The following is a 17,703-nucleotide window of genomic DNA, read 5'->3' on the forward strand; positions in this document are numbered from 1 at the left end:
CAATGCCATCCTCTCCTGTTCTCAGCTGACTTTGGACTAATCTTTAGCAACTAGTTATTAAGTCATTACTCCAAATGTCACAAGTGGGATCCTTCCAAGGAGCTCTGCATTTTAAAAAGTCTCAAAAGGCATTCTGCCCAAAGAAGGAAGTCTCCTCTGGGAAGTGTGAGGGGTCAGGGCGGGTACTTAGGAACAGATGGCCTTATCTGGCCCCCTTATATCTCCCAACATGGTGGCCATCAGCTTCACCTACCAACGAGGCTGGCCTGATCTGATTGCATGAGTTTTCCTCTCCAGTGATGTAGGGAGCAGTGGGGTGGTGTGGGTGTGCCAGAGAGGCAGGGGATGTGATGCTGGCCTAAAGAGATGTGGTGTTCCACACAGAAGGACTAACCCAAAGTTTTTGCTGGTTCTATTTGCAATGGTGCTTTATCAGATAAGGACCACAAAATAAGAGGTTATCACAAATATGTTTGAGGATTATTCAGTCCTTAGATTATAGACTCTTAGGGAAAGCTACTTCTTATTCTTTTCATCAATATGAGAACATCAGAGACTTACAGTTAATGAAATACTCTCATTACTTTTTGGAAAATTTATCAATATATTTCTCTATTACACACAGAACTGATATTCCGCCAGTACACTCTAATCCTGCTGCAAGCATTTTTAAAACACTGAAACATTTACATAGTGTTCGGCAAACAATGATTAATGCCTCTCCTTTCAAGTGACCCTTCCCACCACCTCCCTGCCATCCTAGGACACCAGCAGGGCTCCACGGCCTTGCCCCACCACTGTGGACATGTGCATTCTGATTAGCCAACACCCTACCAGTTATCAAGTGTTTTGAATATCGCTTTGGATTCCCTCATGACTACTTTATTCATGCTATACAAACACTGACAATGTGGTGTATTTTAAGGATCAAATGAAAATGTGATGCCAGAGAACTGAAATGGAGAAAGAGAACCTTGGACTTGGGTAAAATCCCATTTCCAAATCTATTCTGAGGCTTTCTTCTGATATGCAGCAGGTATACTAATTTGAATGGCTAACATTCAAAGGGAAATAAACCATCCAAGTATCCATGTGCACAAATGCATATGTCAGTGCTATGGACTTCGTGTTTGTCCCCTCCACCCCCAACAAATTCATATGTTGAAGCCCTAACCTCCAACGTGATGGTATTTGGGGATAGGACCTTTGGGGAAGTAATTGAGGCTAGATGAGGTTATGAGGGTGGGTCCCCACGATAGAATTAGTGTCCTTATAAAAAGCAGGCACACACACTGAGGAAAGGCTGTGCAGGAACGTGACCAGAAGGCGGCCATCTGCAAGCTGGCAAGAGAGCCTTCGCTGGAAAATGAACTGGCCAGCACCTTGATCTTAGATTTCCAACCTCCAGAACTGTGAGGAATAAATGTTGGTTAAGCCACCCAGTCTATGGTATTTTGTTATGTCAGGCCAAGCTGACAATATAGTCATTGCGTTAGGAAAATCTATTATAATAATTTCTAGAACTCATAGTTAAGCCTACTCTAATAAAATAATAGCAGATTAAAACAAAATCCTTCTATAATTGAAATAACACTTTTAATTTAATCTTAAGTATTCTTCTTAAGGTTCTTGTGAGTTTTTTACAGCATTTTGTTTTAACACATTTTTCTCAGTTTATGAGGCAAAACATTGTTCACATTATACAAATACCTCTGTACACCCTATTTCCTGTAATACCAGATGTCCCCTGATTTTTTTCTACCATCAGGGTGATATTTGAAAATGAAATTTACTGAACCTGTTTTACTTTGTATGACCAGGCTGTTTCGTCTTTAATTTTCTGTAAGTTCATTGGCATAATGCCTTTCAGCCCATGTATAAGTTCCGTGAGTACTGTACAGTTTGAAATGACTAAAAAGGTGAGTGGTTTTTACAAATGGATCTAGAATAATGCCAAACTTCTTAAAGTAATATTTGTTTTTTGTTTGTTTGTTTGTTTTTGAGACAGACTCGCACTGTGTCAACCCAGGCTGGAGTGTAGTGGCACGATATTGGCTCACCGCAACCTCCGCCTCCTGGGTTCAAGCGATTCTCCTGTCTCAGTCTCCCAAGTAGCTGGGACTACAGGCACCCTTCACCACACCTGGCTAATGTTTTTTTATATTTTTAGTAGAAGCGGGGTTTCACTATGTTGACCAGTCTGGTCTTGAACTCCTGACCTCGTGATCTGCCCTCCTCAGCCTCCCAAAGTGTTGGGATTACAGGCATGAGCCACCGTGCCTGGCCCAAACTTCTTAAAGTACTATTTGTAAAAAAACACTTTAGAAATGTTTAAAGTACATATACACATTAAAGTTAAATAATGAACTTGCAAGAACCACCAAGTGAGTTAGACTATTTCAGGTTATACAAAAGTGATACACACTGAGGTTGTTTGGTTGGCAGGAAAGTCAGAGAATGAGGAAACCATTTCAGCAGCCCCATGAACTGGATCACCCAGGAGGCAACAGCCATTCCATCAGTTCCTCTAGAGACTCAACAACTGTTCTAGTAGCCATCCACTCAAAGAGCTGATCAATTCCTTTCACAGTTAAGTGAATATTAATTATCTCCTGGTATGTGGAGCTCTCATGTCAGGCCACCTTAGTGTCTGTTGGCCAAGCAAGAGGTGTCTGCTTAGGGCCTATTACTCACCAGTCATCTGTGACCCAGCTACTAGGGTCATACAGTGCAAAACACGGTAACCCTTTTTCCCAACTTGCCCTAATTAGGTGGCAGAAACTTTCCCTAACACTCCGTAATTAAAGACAGCATGGTGTGAGAGAGCAGCAGGCTAGAAGTCAGGAGAATAGGATGAGCATTCTCATATTTGCTACTAAGTGGTAGGAGCCAGATGAAGGACCATCTTGGTTTTCTAAGTTTCGGATCCACAAAAGCAAATTGGAGACAAGATTGTGGGTGCAAAAGGTGAACCCACTTTTTATTTGGGAGGTGTTCTCAGGAAGCACAGGTGAGGTGTGAGGAAGTGGGACAGGGAAGGGAGGACAGCCCCTAGGGGATATTAATGATCAAGTTACTGCTGAGGGAAACTGAGACTCCGTTCCCCTAAGAGATGTATAGAGTGCATTCAGAAACATCTCCCTGAAGGGTGAGGAAGCTGGGGTATTTATCTCCCAAATCCTTGGGGGTCCAGAGCTGGGCATTAATTCCTGGTTACTTCTGGCCCATCCAGGACAAGAATGCCCTCTGTACTGGCACCATCGGCTCCAACCTCAGGGATAGTCCACAGGGAGGTGGGTGGGGCACGTTGGCTACAAGGCTTAGCTTGCATGGGCTGTTTTTGTTCTCACTACTCTAGCTCTAGAAAGATCTAGCCTCTCTAGATGTCAGAGGTGGAGATAGTTGGGAAGGACTAACAGAAGGAGAAGAGTGAATCCAGCCTTTGAACCTTTACTACAACAATTTATAATTTTTTAGAAAGTCCCCAAATTGGATTTAATTAGAATGTCCAGAAATAGAAACGATTGTAAAATAGCATGTGGTAGAGCCACACGATGAGCCACTCTGCAGCCACCCATATTTTAAAATTATATTCAATGGCATGGAGAAAATTGAAGAAAGAAAAAAACAGAAAAAGTAAGCACATGGGGGAATGGGGGCCCATGATTTCGCCTCAGTTCTTTCTCACTCAGGTGAGTTTATGGATCCTTCTAGGTGTCAGGAATAAATTGATGTTCGGGAGAAGTCATACAGGTCTTTGAAGCTCAACATAGTATCTCCCACAAAGGACCCAAATGCTTGTCTCACTCTCCAAACAGGTGCCTTTACATTTGGAAAAAAAACACAAGTTCTGAGCCAACAAGGTAGGTTATATCTTAGTCCTTGAAATTCTTGGATCTCAGCAGCAACACTCAGCCACACTTTCCAAGTGTCTGGCTAAAAGCAATCTGAGCCCAGCAGTTGCTGCATTTATGAATCTGGAGAGAAATTCTGTCTCCTGCCTCAACTTCTCCGTAAAATAAAATAACTCAGGAGCAGTGACCCGATGCCAGGCTGTCGGCTCAGAGCTAAGGCCACAAAAGCCTTTATCATTTTTCCTAAGAAGGTTCTTTCAGTAATACAGTCACCATGACCTTTCATTATCAGATCAAATTAAGCCAAGCTGTAAATAAAACACTTGTACTCTCCCAGATTTATAGATGAACATTTTAACAGAATTCCAAGCCCTTTACATTCAGAACCATAGATACTTTTCACACCCATGGCCTGGTAAGATTTTATTTTTTAATGTTATCAAGAGAGCCTCTGGTGTGAGGCTTAGTAAGAGAGAGGGAGGCAAGATGAGAAAGAAATCAGAAGGATGGAGGTCAAGGATACTGAAATAACCAAGTCACAGACAACTGAAAATAAGAGCAGATTTGCCTTTGTTTACATTGCCAAATGGGAAAAAGTAACTCGATTGAAAGGGTAATTAAGCATTTCTTTTTCCATCATGGTCCAAACCGGCTTCATATTCCAGCTGTTCTGTTTTACATTGTGATGATTCTTTGTCGAGTCGCTGACTTAAAGACAGCCAGTGTGGCACTGGTGCACACCTTACTGCTTCTCCCACTATCAACCTTTATTTTGTAAGTACACGGTTAAAATCTCAGTGAGAACGGTCCAACTCAGGTAGGCAGATGATGAAGGAAGAGTGGGAACATTTACAAAGAAGTGTCGCTGGAACAAAGAGATAATTTGAGCAAATCAGATTAGCTTTGTAAGGTATCTTAGAGAGATTATCCAGCTCAACACCTGTAGTTCCTAGGTGCAGAAACTGAGATTATGTAAAGTGCCTGAATTTCCCTAGAGTTATGAAGCTTGTAGCTCTAAATTCTGAATCACAACCCCATGACTGCATCTCTCATTTGCTAGTATTTTCAATAACAACTTGCAGAAGAATATCACCTTCAATGTAAGAATGAGTTGTTTCACACCAGTTTATTGTTTGAAATTTGTGTTTTCTAATAGAAATCAAATTAATTGTGCATTATGGTAGTTTTCCCAGCCATGTCTCAAAGACTGTTAGCACACAGGGTGATGATCCCTAATTTGAAAATCCAAAATCTGAAGCCCTTCTGGGCCCAAGCATTTCAGATAAGGAACATCAACCTGTCCCTGAATTCCATATCTCTGGGAATGATTGGCCATCTTTTAATGGAGGTTAATGAGACCGTAATGAAGACAAATGACCAACTATAGCTCATTTGGGTCTCCTGATGCCCTGAGCAATGTCCTGTCTGTGGGCCCTGTTACCTTTCAGGTAAATATAGTTCAGCCTTATTTATCCAGCTTCACTGGGACCAAGCACAGTTCAGATCATCAGCATCAGAATAGTCTGGGAATGTGTTGCAGGATACTTTTTTCCTATATAAAAGAGTAGCCGCTGCAAAGTTTCAGTGAGAACATTATCTGCTGGAGAGACTCTAGTTTATTTAGATAAGCACCTGGTTCAGATGGAGGAAAAATTACTTTGTCCTAATTGCTTCACATAATAAGCCAGAGATTCTATAGAGCAGGCCAGGATAAATGTTTTGCATAGTATAATCAAATCAGTGAACGAGAATCAAAGAAAATCCAGGTGATGGTGTTTCTGTGCAATTTTTGCATCAAGCTCTGGTACTCATGTGTAGACATTTACGCATTACAGAGAAAGACTATTTTATGTGTAGGTTTTTGTGTATAGCAGTTTTTTTTGTTCAGATCCATTAGAAGTTCTACGCCAAAATGACCTGCTGTCATCACTCTGAATAATAGTCAGGGGCTTCCTCTCTTACTCGGTGCGTTTTTTAGACCACCTAGCTTGAATAGTTATCTTCAAAGACAGTGAATCATGCAGTTAGTTTTATACTTTATATTCACCTCTAATTTTGGTGCAACATGGTTTTTTGCCAGTTGGATTGTCCCTCATTTATTTAACACGTCTCTATATTTGTTGGCTATTTCCTCAAATCAAATCTACCTTAAGAATTCAAGATTTGCCATCATTGATTAATTCATGGAGCAGGAATCAAGCTCAGTAGCTAATTCCTCAAAACTGGTCTGGAAAATCTTTTGTAAAATGGCAATGTCATCTTTCACCACAGCTTAAATCCATACATGTAATATTCTGTGTAGATACGTGTAATTGACTGCATTAAAAGTGACCTACTTTTTGGAATTTCTGTTTTATGAAGTTTTTCATTTTATTTTAATCTATTTTAAATATTCCTTTAAACCTTTTCAACTTTCTGAGTGAGGGCTTTTTCTTTTTTAATTTATGAAAGTGTTTCTTTTTTATTCTTGTTAATCTTAAAAGCACATCTATCTACAGCCCTTTGGCTTGAATATTTGATTTAATATTTGCATTTGAAAAAATTCTTTAAATATGACATTGACCTTAAAGATTTTGAAAGTCGGAAGCTACATATAAATTTAATTCCAGTTCTCTGTTATTAAAATAACATTGACTGAATCTCAGAATTAGGTGATAACTGTTTTACATGTTTTTGAACATTACCAAATGATAATTTTTAGAATTAAGTAAAATGCAAATCCAAGGTGCTGCAAGAGTTTAGTATATGCAACTACATTTTTCAGCATAGTTTATAGAACTTACATGGAAATAATAAGTTATTTTAGTGACCATATACACTGGTGTCTTAGTCCAGGCTCCTACAACAAAATACCATTAACTGGGTGGCTTATAAGCAAAAGCAATTTATTTCTCACAGTTCTGGGGGCTGGGAAATCAAAGATCAAGGCACCAGCAGATTCGGTATCTGGTGAGAACTCACTTTCTGGTTCCTTCTAACTGTGTCCTCATATGGTGGAAAGGGTAAGGGGACTCTCTGGGACCTTTTTAAATCTTTTTATAAGGGTACTAATCTCATTCATGAAGCCTCCACCTTTATGATCTAATCACCTTCCTAAGGCCCCACCCCCTAGTGCCATCACCTTAGCAGTTAGAATTTCAGCTTAGGAATTTTAGGGGGACACAAACATTCAGACCATGAATATATGCATTTTCTTTCTCCATCATTATGAGTAAGGATTTCACGTACATATTCAATGCAGCTTTCATCACCCCCTAAGCAGAAAAGCTGCACTGCCACTTCAAACCTACAACTAAATATAATGTAATGAGATCCATGATTGAAAACATACAGAATCGAATCTAGGCCTGCTAAAGGTTATAAGACTAGAAATTCAGAGAGCCCTATTAATAAAGTAACTTTCGTGGAAACCATCTGCCATAGGTACCTGCTTATTTGTGAATATTGTCATGAGGTTATATAGTACTTTTCCTTCTACTTTATTGATGTGTGTGGAGGTAGAACCATTTCTGGAGAAAAGTTTCACATACGTGACAGTGAACTTGTGGGTTTGGTGGTGGGTCGTGCTGATATGAAATCCTTGTCATCACATAAAGACATGTATATTTGTGTGCACACATCGAATATACTGCAACGGCATGTTTCTAAGATGCACATTCTTTCATATATTTTATTTCTAAAGTCAGGACATGTCTTAGAATTGATAATGCGTTATAGTGCATCTGGCAGCATTTTCTTCTAATACTACATAAAATAATAGTGCAAAGAACAACTGATGGTATCTTGGATGCAATGAAATGCATTATGTAGAAACATATCAGAAGGTGCATTAATAATGTTAAAGCAACTCCCCAAGAATATTGAAATTACAAAGATAATTTATTTGCTAAAGACACAGATTTTGGTGATAAAACAGATACAGTCTGGTGAGTAATTTTTCAAATGCTTTTCGCCCATCTTATGTGACTCATTAGATCATAAACTTGTAAACTCGATGTAAATCACCATTGAGGAGACGTTTCTTATGTAATATTTGGGCAAAATCATAATGTTTATGTAACATTATGATTAACAACAGTGAATTATTGTTCAGTGTAAATGAATAAATTTTAACTGAACATAAAATCTTGGATAATTCTATAACATTAATGTTGAGAGAAATTAATGTGGTACAAGACTAAATATCAAATAATATAATTTTTAATAAATAACTAAATCTAAAATACTTTCACATTTAAAATTTAGCCTGATCTATATAATACCTTTTTAAATCATTGTATATTTTTAGTGTTAATGTGAGAAAAATATTCAAAAATTTTTTTTCAATTGACATCTTAGCTCCAAAATTAAAAGAGCATATTTTAATGGGAGCTGGTTTAAAACAATTTGACATAAGTTAGATAACAGTTTGGCAAATGTGTCTGTGCTCAGTTTTGCTTCCAAATTTGGACTTTTAGACTTATTGTCAGCCTCAGAAAGAAATAAGAAGCAGTGCAGATAATTAAACATTTGCCTTGGGGGAATTATTTGTAGTTAATTAAAACCACACACTTCGGGTATACATTAATACTTGCTTCACTGGTTATTAAATTTGAATCATATGTTAACTACCCAGGTTTCTCACTTGTCCATCAAATGTTGCTTGTGGCAGGTTCAAGAAACAAACTTTCTCATAATATTCCAAACCATATTGTTTAAAGCTATCTCCTAATTTTGAGAGGAAATGAATGGAGAGAGACAGAGGGAGAAATGAAAAGGAAACAAACAAAGAATTGTATATTTTAGACTCCACCTGATTCAGCTCTGTTGGGGAGTTAAAACTCAACCAAGTGACACAAATTCAGTAGAGAACACATTTGTAAGTAATCAAGGTGTTGCTGTACCACCCCCAGCTTTCTCCATGGCCACATGCTTACAAGATTAGCTTATGACTTTTAGATATCTTTGGATTGCTTTCCTTTCAGCAACATGAAAAATATCTACTAGACTATAAGCTCCATGAGGGCAGAGATTTGGTGTTTTGTTTCCTGTTGGCTCCCCAACATCAAGTACAGTGTCTGGCCAGGTGTGATGTCTCACACCTATAATCCCAGCACTTTGGGGGTATGAGGCAGGAGGATCCTTTGAGGCCAGGAGTTCAAGACGAGTTTGGGCAAAATTACAAAATCCTGCCTATGCAAAAAATTAGAAAACTAAGTGGGCATGGTGGCCTGTGCCTATGGTCCTAGCTACTACAGAGGCCAGAACAGGAGGATTGCTTGAGCCCAGGAGTTTGAGGTTGCAGCGAGCTACGGTTGCAGCACTGCATCCAGCCTGGGTAACAGAGCGAGAATCTGTCTAAAAAAAGTGTCTGGCATATACTTGGCCATTATTAAATGTTTGGAAAATGAATGAGACCTACTTGCTGTCTTCCTGTTGATCCATTCACAGGATCATTCCAGTACTTTTTAAACAGCCTCCAGGGAGGCCTAAACATTTAGCAAGGAGCCCTTTGTAGTTTTGCAATAGCCCATAGTCACAGAATCCTTTTAGCCATGTTAAACATGGATATGTTTAACCATATCCTATAACAAAAAAAGATAAGTATACAACGATTCCATGTTTAAATGTGCTAAGCGAGGGAGGGAATGACCTTGCAGAGACCAGAAGGTCTGCATTCCCTCTATGCTATTGTTCTACTGTTATGGTTCCCGAGGAAGATGAACTTAATTACCACTGGATTTCAAGGTTCTGTGTCTGACTTTTTCAAGGACTCAAGACTCCCATATGTGAGCAACCACAGTAATGGAAGCATTAAGAACATTAAAATTAGATAGTCCTTTAATCTTCTTCATTTTGCCTTCCTTTTATGTCCTTTCCCATAGTTCTAAGACTTTCCCTGATGCAAAAAGCCGGCTTTTATTTTCTTATTTGTTGCAAAAAGACATCCCAGCTAGCTACATCTCTACCTTTGTAAGCTTTGAGCAGATATCTCACATAGTATGGGGGGGAAAAAAAGCGCCTATTTATTGGCAAACATATGTATTTGAGTGGTTATTTTTAAAACTAACAAATTCTATTTTTCCTCAAACATAAATCTATCATGTTAGTGCTGAAAGCTGCTCTGTTTCCAAGTTAAAAATGCTGACCAAAGGTTTTGCTTGTTTGTTGTTAGATTCTGCAAAGGATGACAGTATTACAAAAGGCGGTGAAGTGACAGATCATTCTGTGCATGACCAAGATCATCCCGATGGTAGGTTGTGAAATCCTTTATTAGCTTTTCTTTTCTTCTGCTGGGAAACAGAAAACAAAAACAAAAACAAAAAACCCACAGACTTGAATTTTTCTGGAAAAATATTGAATTCCAATAACACTTTGTTAGCACTGAATACCAGTTGATCAGTAGCTGCCATCTTTAGAAGACACTTTTGCTTTCCAGAATCCTCACCACTCATTACTTTTGTGCCAGGCTGGCTTCATTTATTTTGTTTATTGTTACTTGCCTGAATTCTATAAGCACTGGGTTTGCAAACACTGAGATGAATGTGTTATAACAATGAGAATAAATATTTTCATTGAAAAACATGGAGAATAAATGCAGGGGATTAAATCCACATAGTCTTGGGATATCAAGAAGGGAGTACATAACAAACAGAAATGAAACAATCTTTAGAAAAATAACAGAAAAAAATTTCCTAATGTAAACCAGTTCTTCCACCCAAAACATGACAGTACACATTATATTTATAGGCAAAGGAAAAACTCAGAACAGACATCTGCATAGCTTCATGGAATTTCTGAAGACAAATGATAAAGAAAGGCTTTTCAAGTGTAGTCAAAATCAGGTAGTGATTAAAACCACCAGAGTCAGATTAGCCTTAACCTTCTTCTTCCACAACCCTAAAAACTAGAAGAAAATGGAGTCACAGTTTCCAGAGCTCAAAAGGGCACAGTTTCCATAGTTAATGAAGTTATTATTTATACATGAAATCAGAGCAATATTTTCTCAGGAATACAAAGATTAAGAAAACATGACACCCAGGTATCCTTTCTGAATAAACTAACAGAAGGCCTGAGCAAAAACAATAATATAGAAAGGAAGGCAAAACTCAAGATTGAGGAAGGCACATTCGAAAGGGACTATATGGTAAGAGACTAATTAAATGTACGAAAATGTTGAAATAATTGTTCTATCAAATAATTTTGAAATAACCCTTCATAATTAGGATGAAAATGTCTTACCTAAATATATATCTTTAACTTTGAAATTTATAGTATCTGTTGTTTGAAAATGAGAAAAAAGACAGACTAGCTTTCAATAATGAAAGTCTAAATAATTTAGACCATTTCTCCTACTGAAGACAACTAGACAAAAATACATATATTTATATATTATAAACATATATTATATATTATGCATATATATATATATATATACACATGTATACATATGGAGAGAGAGAGACTGTTTAAAGGCATCAGTGAGCTAATAAGATACTGAAGAACTGTAAAGCTGAGCTCTGGGAGGCAATGAATCTCCAGATATGTGAGCCCAGAATTTGAAGCTCTTTTTACCTTAGGGCATTTGCTGATTCTACAGAAGGTGTCTGGAGCTCCATTGCTGAAAAAGGCAATGACCCTTGATAAACTCTCTGTTTTGGGGTTGAAACCCCAAAGATATGTATCCTAGCAGGAAGAATGAACGAGCAGTAGATTGGCGGTGGACTGCTTCCCAGCTTCAAATCATCTCAATCCTCACATTAAGTTAAGACCAGTCCAGATTGCTAGTCCCCTCAGGCATCTAAGAAAAGCAAATGTAAAATATTTACTAGGAGTGAAAAAGAGTGTTACAGGCTTCAAATCATTTATATAAATAATTTGCAAAATATAATGTCCAGCACACACATAAAAAATACCCCAAAAAATGAGGGAAAAAAGGTAACATGAAAAACAAAACAATAAGGCAAGAGAAGTTCATATGAGCTGAAAATATTAGAGTTACGAACACAAAGTATTAGATAAATATGTTGAGTATGTATAAGCAGATAAAGATAAGATTGGAAATTTTAGCTGAGAACTAGAAGTTCAAAACCAATTTTACAATGAAAGAGTCTAGAAGTAAATGATGCTGTAACTGAAATTAAGAATTCAATGAATGAATTTATGACTGAACATCATATTAGACACAGCCGAAAGAAGATTTGTGAACTAGAAGTTAGGTCAGAATATACCCAAAATTACAAATAGTAGGGGAAGAAAGGAAGGCACACACTAAAGAAAGAGAAAAAGATATTAAGGATCTTATGATAAAGTCTATCACAAGTACAGTTGGAGTCCCAGAAAGGAAGGAGAGAGACAATTGGGCAGAAGCAATAGTTGAAGAAATGTGGTGAGAAATTTCCCACACTGATGAAGGACATCATGTTCCAAAAGCCCTTTGAACTCTAAGCAGACTAAATATAAATAAATAAATAAATAAATCCACAACCAGGCCCATCATAGTAAATAAATAAATAATATAAATAAATATAAATATTATAAATAATATAAATAAATAAATCCACAACAAGACCCATCATAGTAAAATTCCTGAAAACCAAAGATAAACAAAACATCTAAAATGTTATCTTCAAGCACTTGGACTGAGAGCTGACTTTTCAATATGTATAATGAAACTAAGAAGATAATACAACAAAATAGCTGTGAACCAAGAATTCTAAACCCAGGGGGAAAAGTATGTTTCAAGAATAAAGGTTAATTAAGGACATTTTGGACCAAAAAGAAAGGCACAGTTCATCACCAGAGAATTCTGGTGTTCTGCAAGTAGAAAGCTATTAATCCCAGATAGAAGGCCAAAGATAAAGGAAGGAATTAAGGGCAAGGTAAATGGTAGTTATTGGATAAGTCTAGATAAATATTGATGGTATAAATCAATACTGACAATGATGTCTTGTGGAGTTAAGATATGCATAACATTAAAATATACCACAATAATGGCATTTATTGGAATGAGGTAAATTAATTTTAAGTGTTCTAATGTTTTTCCATTAAGATGAAGAGTAAAAGTACAAATTAGTGTTGAAACTTTGTAAGTCTCAGTGGCCCCTGAGAGTCAGGAAATGAGGTGAGCCCTGTGATTGCCCAGCTGGCTGCCTGGAGAGTTTCCAAGCTGTGGTGCAGAGAGGAGGAACCCAGGGAGAGCCCAGCAAACTCTCCACGTTGAGGAGACAGAAGTGAGAGTCCTGGGAGGCCAAGGTAGCTAACGTTTGCAAGGTAGCATTCTACAGAGAAGAGAGCTCCACAAACGGAATGCTCAGAGGTCTACAGAAGGAACTCCTCAGTCTTCAACTGGGTAGGAACACTAGAAAAGATCTGAGAGAGTGATAACTGGAGCTTACATAGGGCTAGAAGAAGTGCCTGTTCCCACCAGCAAGACTGTAAAGCCTAAACATTCATAAAGAACTCTGAAGGTTTTTGCCTTAGTAGCGGAGCAAAACAGGCAATAGACTAAATGCTCCTCATGTCCTCCCCAGTAGAGCTTAAAAGTGAGACTTGAAAGGATCAGAATATTTCTGAGTAACTTAACTGCATTTTAGAATGAAGCTCAAAAATATTTATAAAAATTATAAATATATCTCATACCCAACAAAGTAAAATCAACAAAATTACCAGGCATGCAAAGAATTATTGCAAGACAACTCTCCATGCATCTTTCATATTTCTGCATGTTTTGTGAGCAGAGGCACTGCTTGTATCTTTGAAAAGGATCATGTTTCTCTTCAAATTAAAGAGCATACATACTTATTGTGCATTTCAAAAGGTTCAGAGAATCTTGAGATTCTCTGATATGGTTTGGTTGTGTCCCCGCCCAAATCTCATCTTGAATTGTAGCTCCCATAATCCCCACGTGTTGTGGGAGGGACCCTGTGGGAGGTAATTGAATCACAGGGGTGGGCATTCCCATGCTGTTCTCATGATAGTGAAGAAGTCTCATGAGATCTGATTGTTTTATAAAGGGGAATTTCCCTGCACACACTCTCTTGCCTGCCACCATGTAAGACATGCGGTTGCACCTCCCTTGCCTTCTGCTATGATTATGAGGCCTCCCTAGCCATGTGGAACTGTGAGTCCATTAAACCTCTTTTTCTTTATAAATTACCTAGTCTTGGGTATTTCTTCATAGCAGCATGAAAATAGACTAATACATTCTCTAAGTTCAAGATTCCTCCCCTATAATATCACCCACTGAGTGTGCAGGAATCAGCTGGTCCACCTATGGCACCATGTGGGAATCAGGACTCAGAGAACAGATACTAATACTCTGGTTACTGTGATTTCTCTGAATAATAAACTGTCCTTTATCTTTGACCCAGAAGTCTTTGTCTTCTGTCAGCATCCATGGAATTGTGGCTCAAGCAGGGTAAAATCTCAGAGTCTTCATAGTTCTTGACAGGAAGCAGGAAAGTATGATGCACAGGAAAAGAAAAGTTGATGAATGGAACTCAACCCATAAATGATGCAGATGATAGAATTAATATGAAAGGGCATGTTAAAAGTTGTTATAAGTCTGTTCCACATATTTACAAAATTAAAATTAGGACTGACCATGTTAATTCGAGACAAAGAAGTTATAGAAAGACCCAAATTGAATTTCAAGGAATTCAAAACACAGTGCCTGAATTAAAAATTATACTTGATGAGAACAGTGGCAGATTAGATACTATAGAAGAAAAGATTAATGAATTTGAAGATGAAGCAATAGAAGCTATCCAAATGAAAACAGAATAAGTGACTGAGGGGAAAAAAAAAGAGCATCCATGAGCTATGAGACATCTTGAAGGGTGGTTCTAATTACAATATACATGAATGTGAATCTCTGAGGGTGAATGTGGGAGGAAGGGACAGAAAAAATATTTGAAGTAAAAGTGATTAAAATGTTTCAATGTGATGAAATTATGAACCCACATATGCAAGAAGTTCTATGACCCCAAAGCATAAGAAACATAATGAAAATTACACCTAAGTACATCATAATCAATTTATTCGACACCAGCAATAAAGAGAAAAATCAGAAAAACAAGCAGAGGAAAATGACAAGTTACATATAGAAGACAAAGATAAAGATAAATCAGGCCAGGCACAGTGGCTCACGCCTGTAATCCCAGCACTTTGGAAGGCTGAGTTGGGCAGATCACTTGAGGTCAGGAGTTCGAGACCAGCCTGGCCAACATGGTGAAACCCCATCTCTACTAAAAATACAAAAATTAGCAAGGCATGGTGGTGGGCACCTGTTATCCCAGCTACTTGGGAGGCTGAGTCAGGAGAATCACTTGAATCCAGGAGGCAGAGGTTGCAATGAGCCTCCTGAGCTGAGAAAGCACCGTCGCACTCCAGCCTGAGCGACAGAGCAAGACTCTGTCAAAAAAGAAAAAAAAAGATAAATAAAAGGTCCCAATGGAAACTAGAAACTACAATGACATGCAAAAACATGATGAATCTCACAAATGTAATATTAGAGAAGGTATGAAAGCATATATTATTTATTATATAATCTCATATATGAAGTTCAAAAAGCAGGAAAAAAATTAACATTTAGAAAGGCTTGTTTAGGTGATAAAATGATAAAGAAGACCTAGGTACTGATCACTGTGACAGTCAGGGTTTTGATTAAACTTTGGTGATTGGAGAGGAGATACTGCCAGGAGGGGGCCATGAGGGGGCTGCCTGGCTGGATGGTTATCATAAAAATATATAGTTTTTGTATTTGCATTTGGTTATTTAATTGAGATCTCTATATTTTGTCTGTGTTTCTATATATATGTCGCAATTTTATAAAATTGTCTAAAAGAGGAAGAAAGAAAAAGAGGAAATGAGGAAGGGAATGAAGAAAGGAGGAAAGAAAGGAAGCATCAATGGCAGAGGTTGTAAAACTAGATTACAGCTAGAAGAAGGAAGAGTTGCACATTAGCCTGACTCCGTAACTACCACTCAAAAACTAAAAATCCCAGTGTTATGGATACTGACAATATGTTACCTTTCAGAATATCTCTGAAAAATTGTACAATAATCACAAATAGAATTAAATAATAATAAAATTAAAAGAAGATACCTTACTTTCTAAATTTCCCAAAGAGATCACACGAGAGTATACTCACCAGTGCAAATAATAACAATAACTAGCAGTGTAACAAAAGCCTAATGTATCAAATAAGATGACAGAAACACAAGCAAATGGTTATAACAGTAAGTGTAATTAGGTCACTTTAATAAGTGTAAAAGCCACTCAGGTTGACTTAATAAAAAGGTAAAGCTTTAAAAGTATAAAGTTAGAAAAATGTATATTTGAGAAAGGAGCATCAAAAGAAATCATGAAGAACTACTTCTATTTGAACCAATCTATTCGGTTAAAAGTCTAGCAAAAAAATCTCCAGTGACAAAGAGTTGGTTATTTGATATTGATAACAATTTAAATTCCTGATGAACTATAATAGTGATGGGGCTTTATGTGTCAGATGATATGGCAAGATACAATACAAATAAAAACTTGTTGAAAATGCAATGAGGAGTTCCCAGATACAATATTATTAGTCAATGACAGAACAAATAGACTATGGATGACATGGACTGTTTGAAAAATGTGCTTAACAGGGTAGTCCTTGCTATAGGAATGGACAGGCTGATCAATGAAACAGATGAAAGAGTTTAGAAGTAGACCCAAGCAGATCTGGGATTTCAGTACATATTCTGGCTGACATTTCAAAGACAGATGACTCAATCAATGGCATTAAAACAACTAGTTGGCCATTTGGAAAAATAAACTGAATCCCAACCTCATTCCTTTCACCAACATAAATTCCAGAAGGAGCAGAGATGAAACATAGAAATGAAACTATAAAAATACTAGAGTAAAAGAACCAAAGGTTATTATTCAGCACTAAAAAGAAATGAGCTATCAAACCATGAAAAGACATGTAGGAATCTTAAATGCATATTACTAAGTGCAAAAAGCCAATGTGAAAAGGCTACATATTGTATGAATCCAATTATATGACATTCTGGAAAGGCAAAACCATGGACACAATGAAAAGATCAGTGGTGGCCAGGAGTTGTGGGGGTGGGGAGGGATGAATAGGAGGAGTACAGAGGATCTTTAGGGCATTGAAAATACTCTGTATAAGGCAGTAATGGTAGATACATTTCATTATACATTGCCAAAACCCATAGAATGTACAGTTCCAAGAGTGAACCTTAATGGAAGTTATAGACTTCAGTAGGCGTTACATGGGATATCTCTGTACCATCCTCTCAATTTTGCTGTAAACCTAAAACCACTCTACAAAAATAGTATTTTTAAAAAACAACAAAATAAAACAATTACAGGCTGCTTTTTTAACTGTGAGCACATACTTGCAGACACAGGATGGTATGCATATGTTATGAAATGCAGGCATACACATATCTGTAATGTGTGTGCATATGTCAGTATATTGCATAAAAGAGGAAAATAACAAAATTGTAATAGATAAATGTTGAGATAATAAGTAAAGGTTATAGTGAAATTAAAAATGAAAACTAGTGGGAAAATATTCTCACCTAAATGACAATAAAAGAGCTAATTTTTTTATTTGAAAAAAAGTGTGTGTGAACCAATAAGAAAAAACATAAACAATCTAAGAGCAAAATGGACAAACGACTCCACTATAATTCACAAAAGAAGATATACAGTCATTATAAATATGAAGAGATGCCCTATCTCTTTATTATATAAATAAATGCAAATAAAATAGTATCTTCTCTTTTTGAACTAGATAAGATTAAGTGGAGTTGAAAATACACAAAATTAGTGGAAATAGGGTTTCCAAACACGCTC

The 17,703-nt window shown here is 37.2% G+C and overlaps 1 protein-coding gene and 1 long non-coding RNA gene across 15 annotated transcripts in view; one reads left to right on the plus strand and one right to left on the minus strand.

The window, feature by feature from the left end:
• MACROD2 (mono-ADP ribosylhydrolase 2) overlaps positions 1 to 17,703 on the plus strand; it is a 2,047,165-nt gene that overhangs the window by 1,949,819 nt on the left and 79,643 nt on the right. For all 13 annotated transcript variants that reach the window (XM_024352108.3, XM_063803019.1, XM_063803020.1 and 10 more), the window contains one exon: positions 10,009 to 10,086. In XM_024352108.3, coding sequence (XP_024207876.1) covers positions 10,009 to 10,086 — 78 coding nt within the window. The remainder of the gene's footprint in view (positions 1 to 10,008; positions 10,087 to 17,703) is intronic.
• LOC134809177 (uncharacterized) overlaps positions 1 to 17,703 on the minus strand; it is a 101,173-nt gene that overhangs the window by 71,462 nt on the left and 12,008 nt on the right. The gene's annotated exons all lie outside the window — the stretch shown is intronic.

Source organism: Pan troglodytes, chromosome 21 (assembly GCF_028858775.2).
Source record: "Pan troglodytes isolate AG18354 chromosome 21, NHGRI_mPanTro3-v2.0_pri, whole genome shotgun sequence".
NCBI classification, from domain to species: domain Eukaryota; kingdom Metazoa; phylum Chordata; class Mammalia; order Primates; family Hominidae; genus Pan; species Pan troglodytes.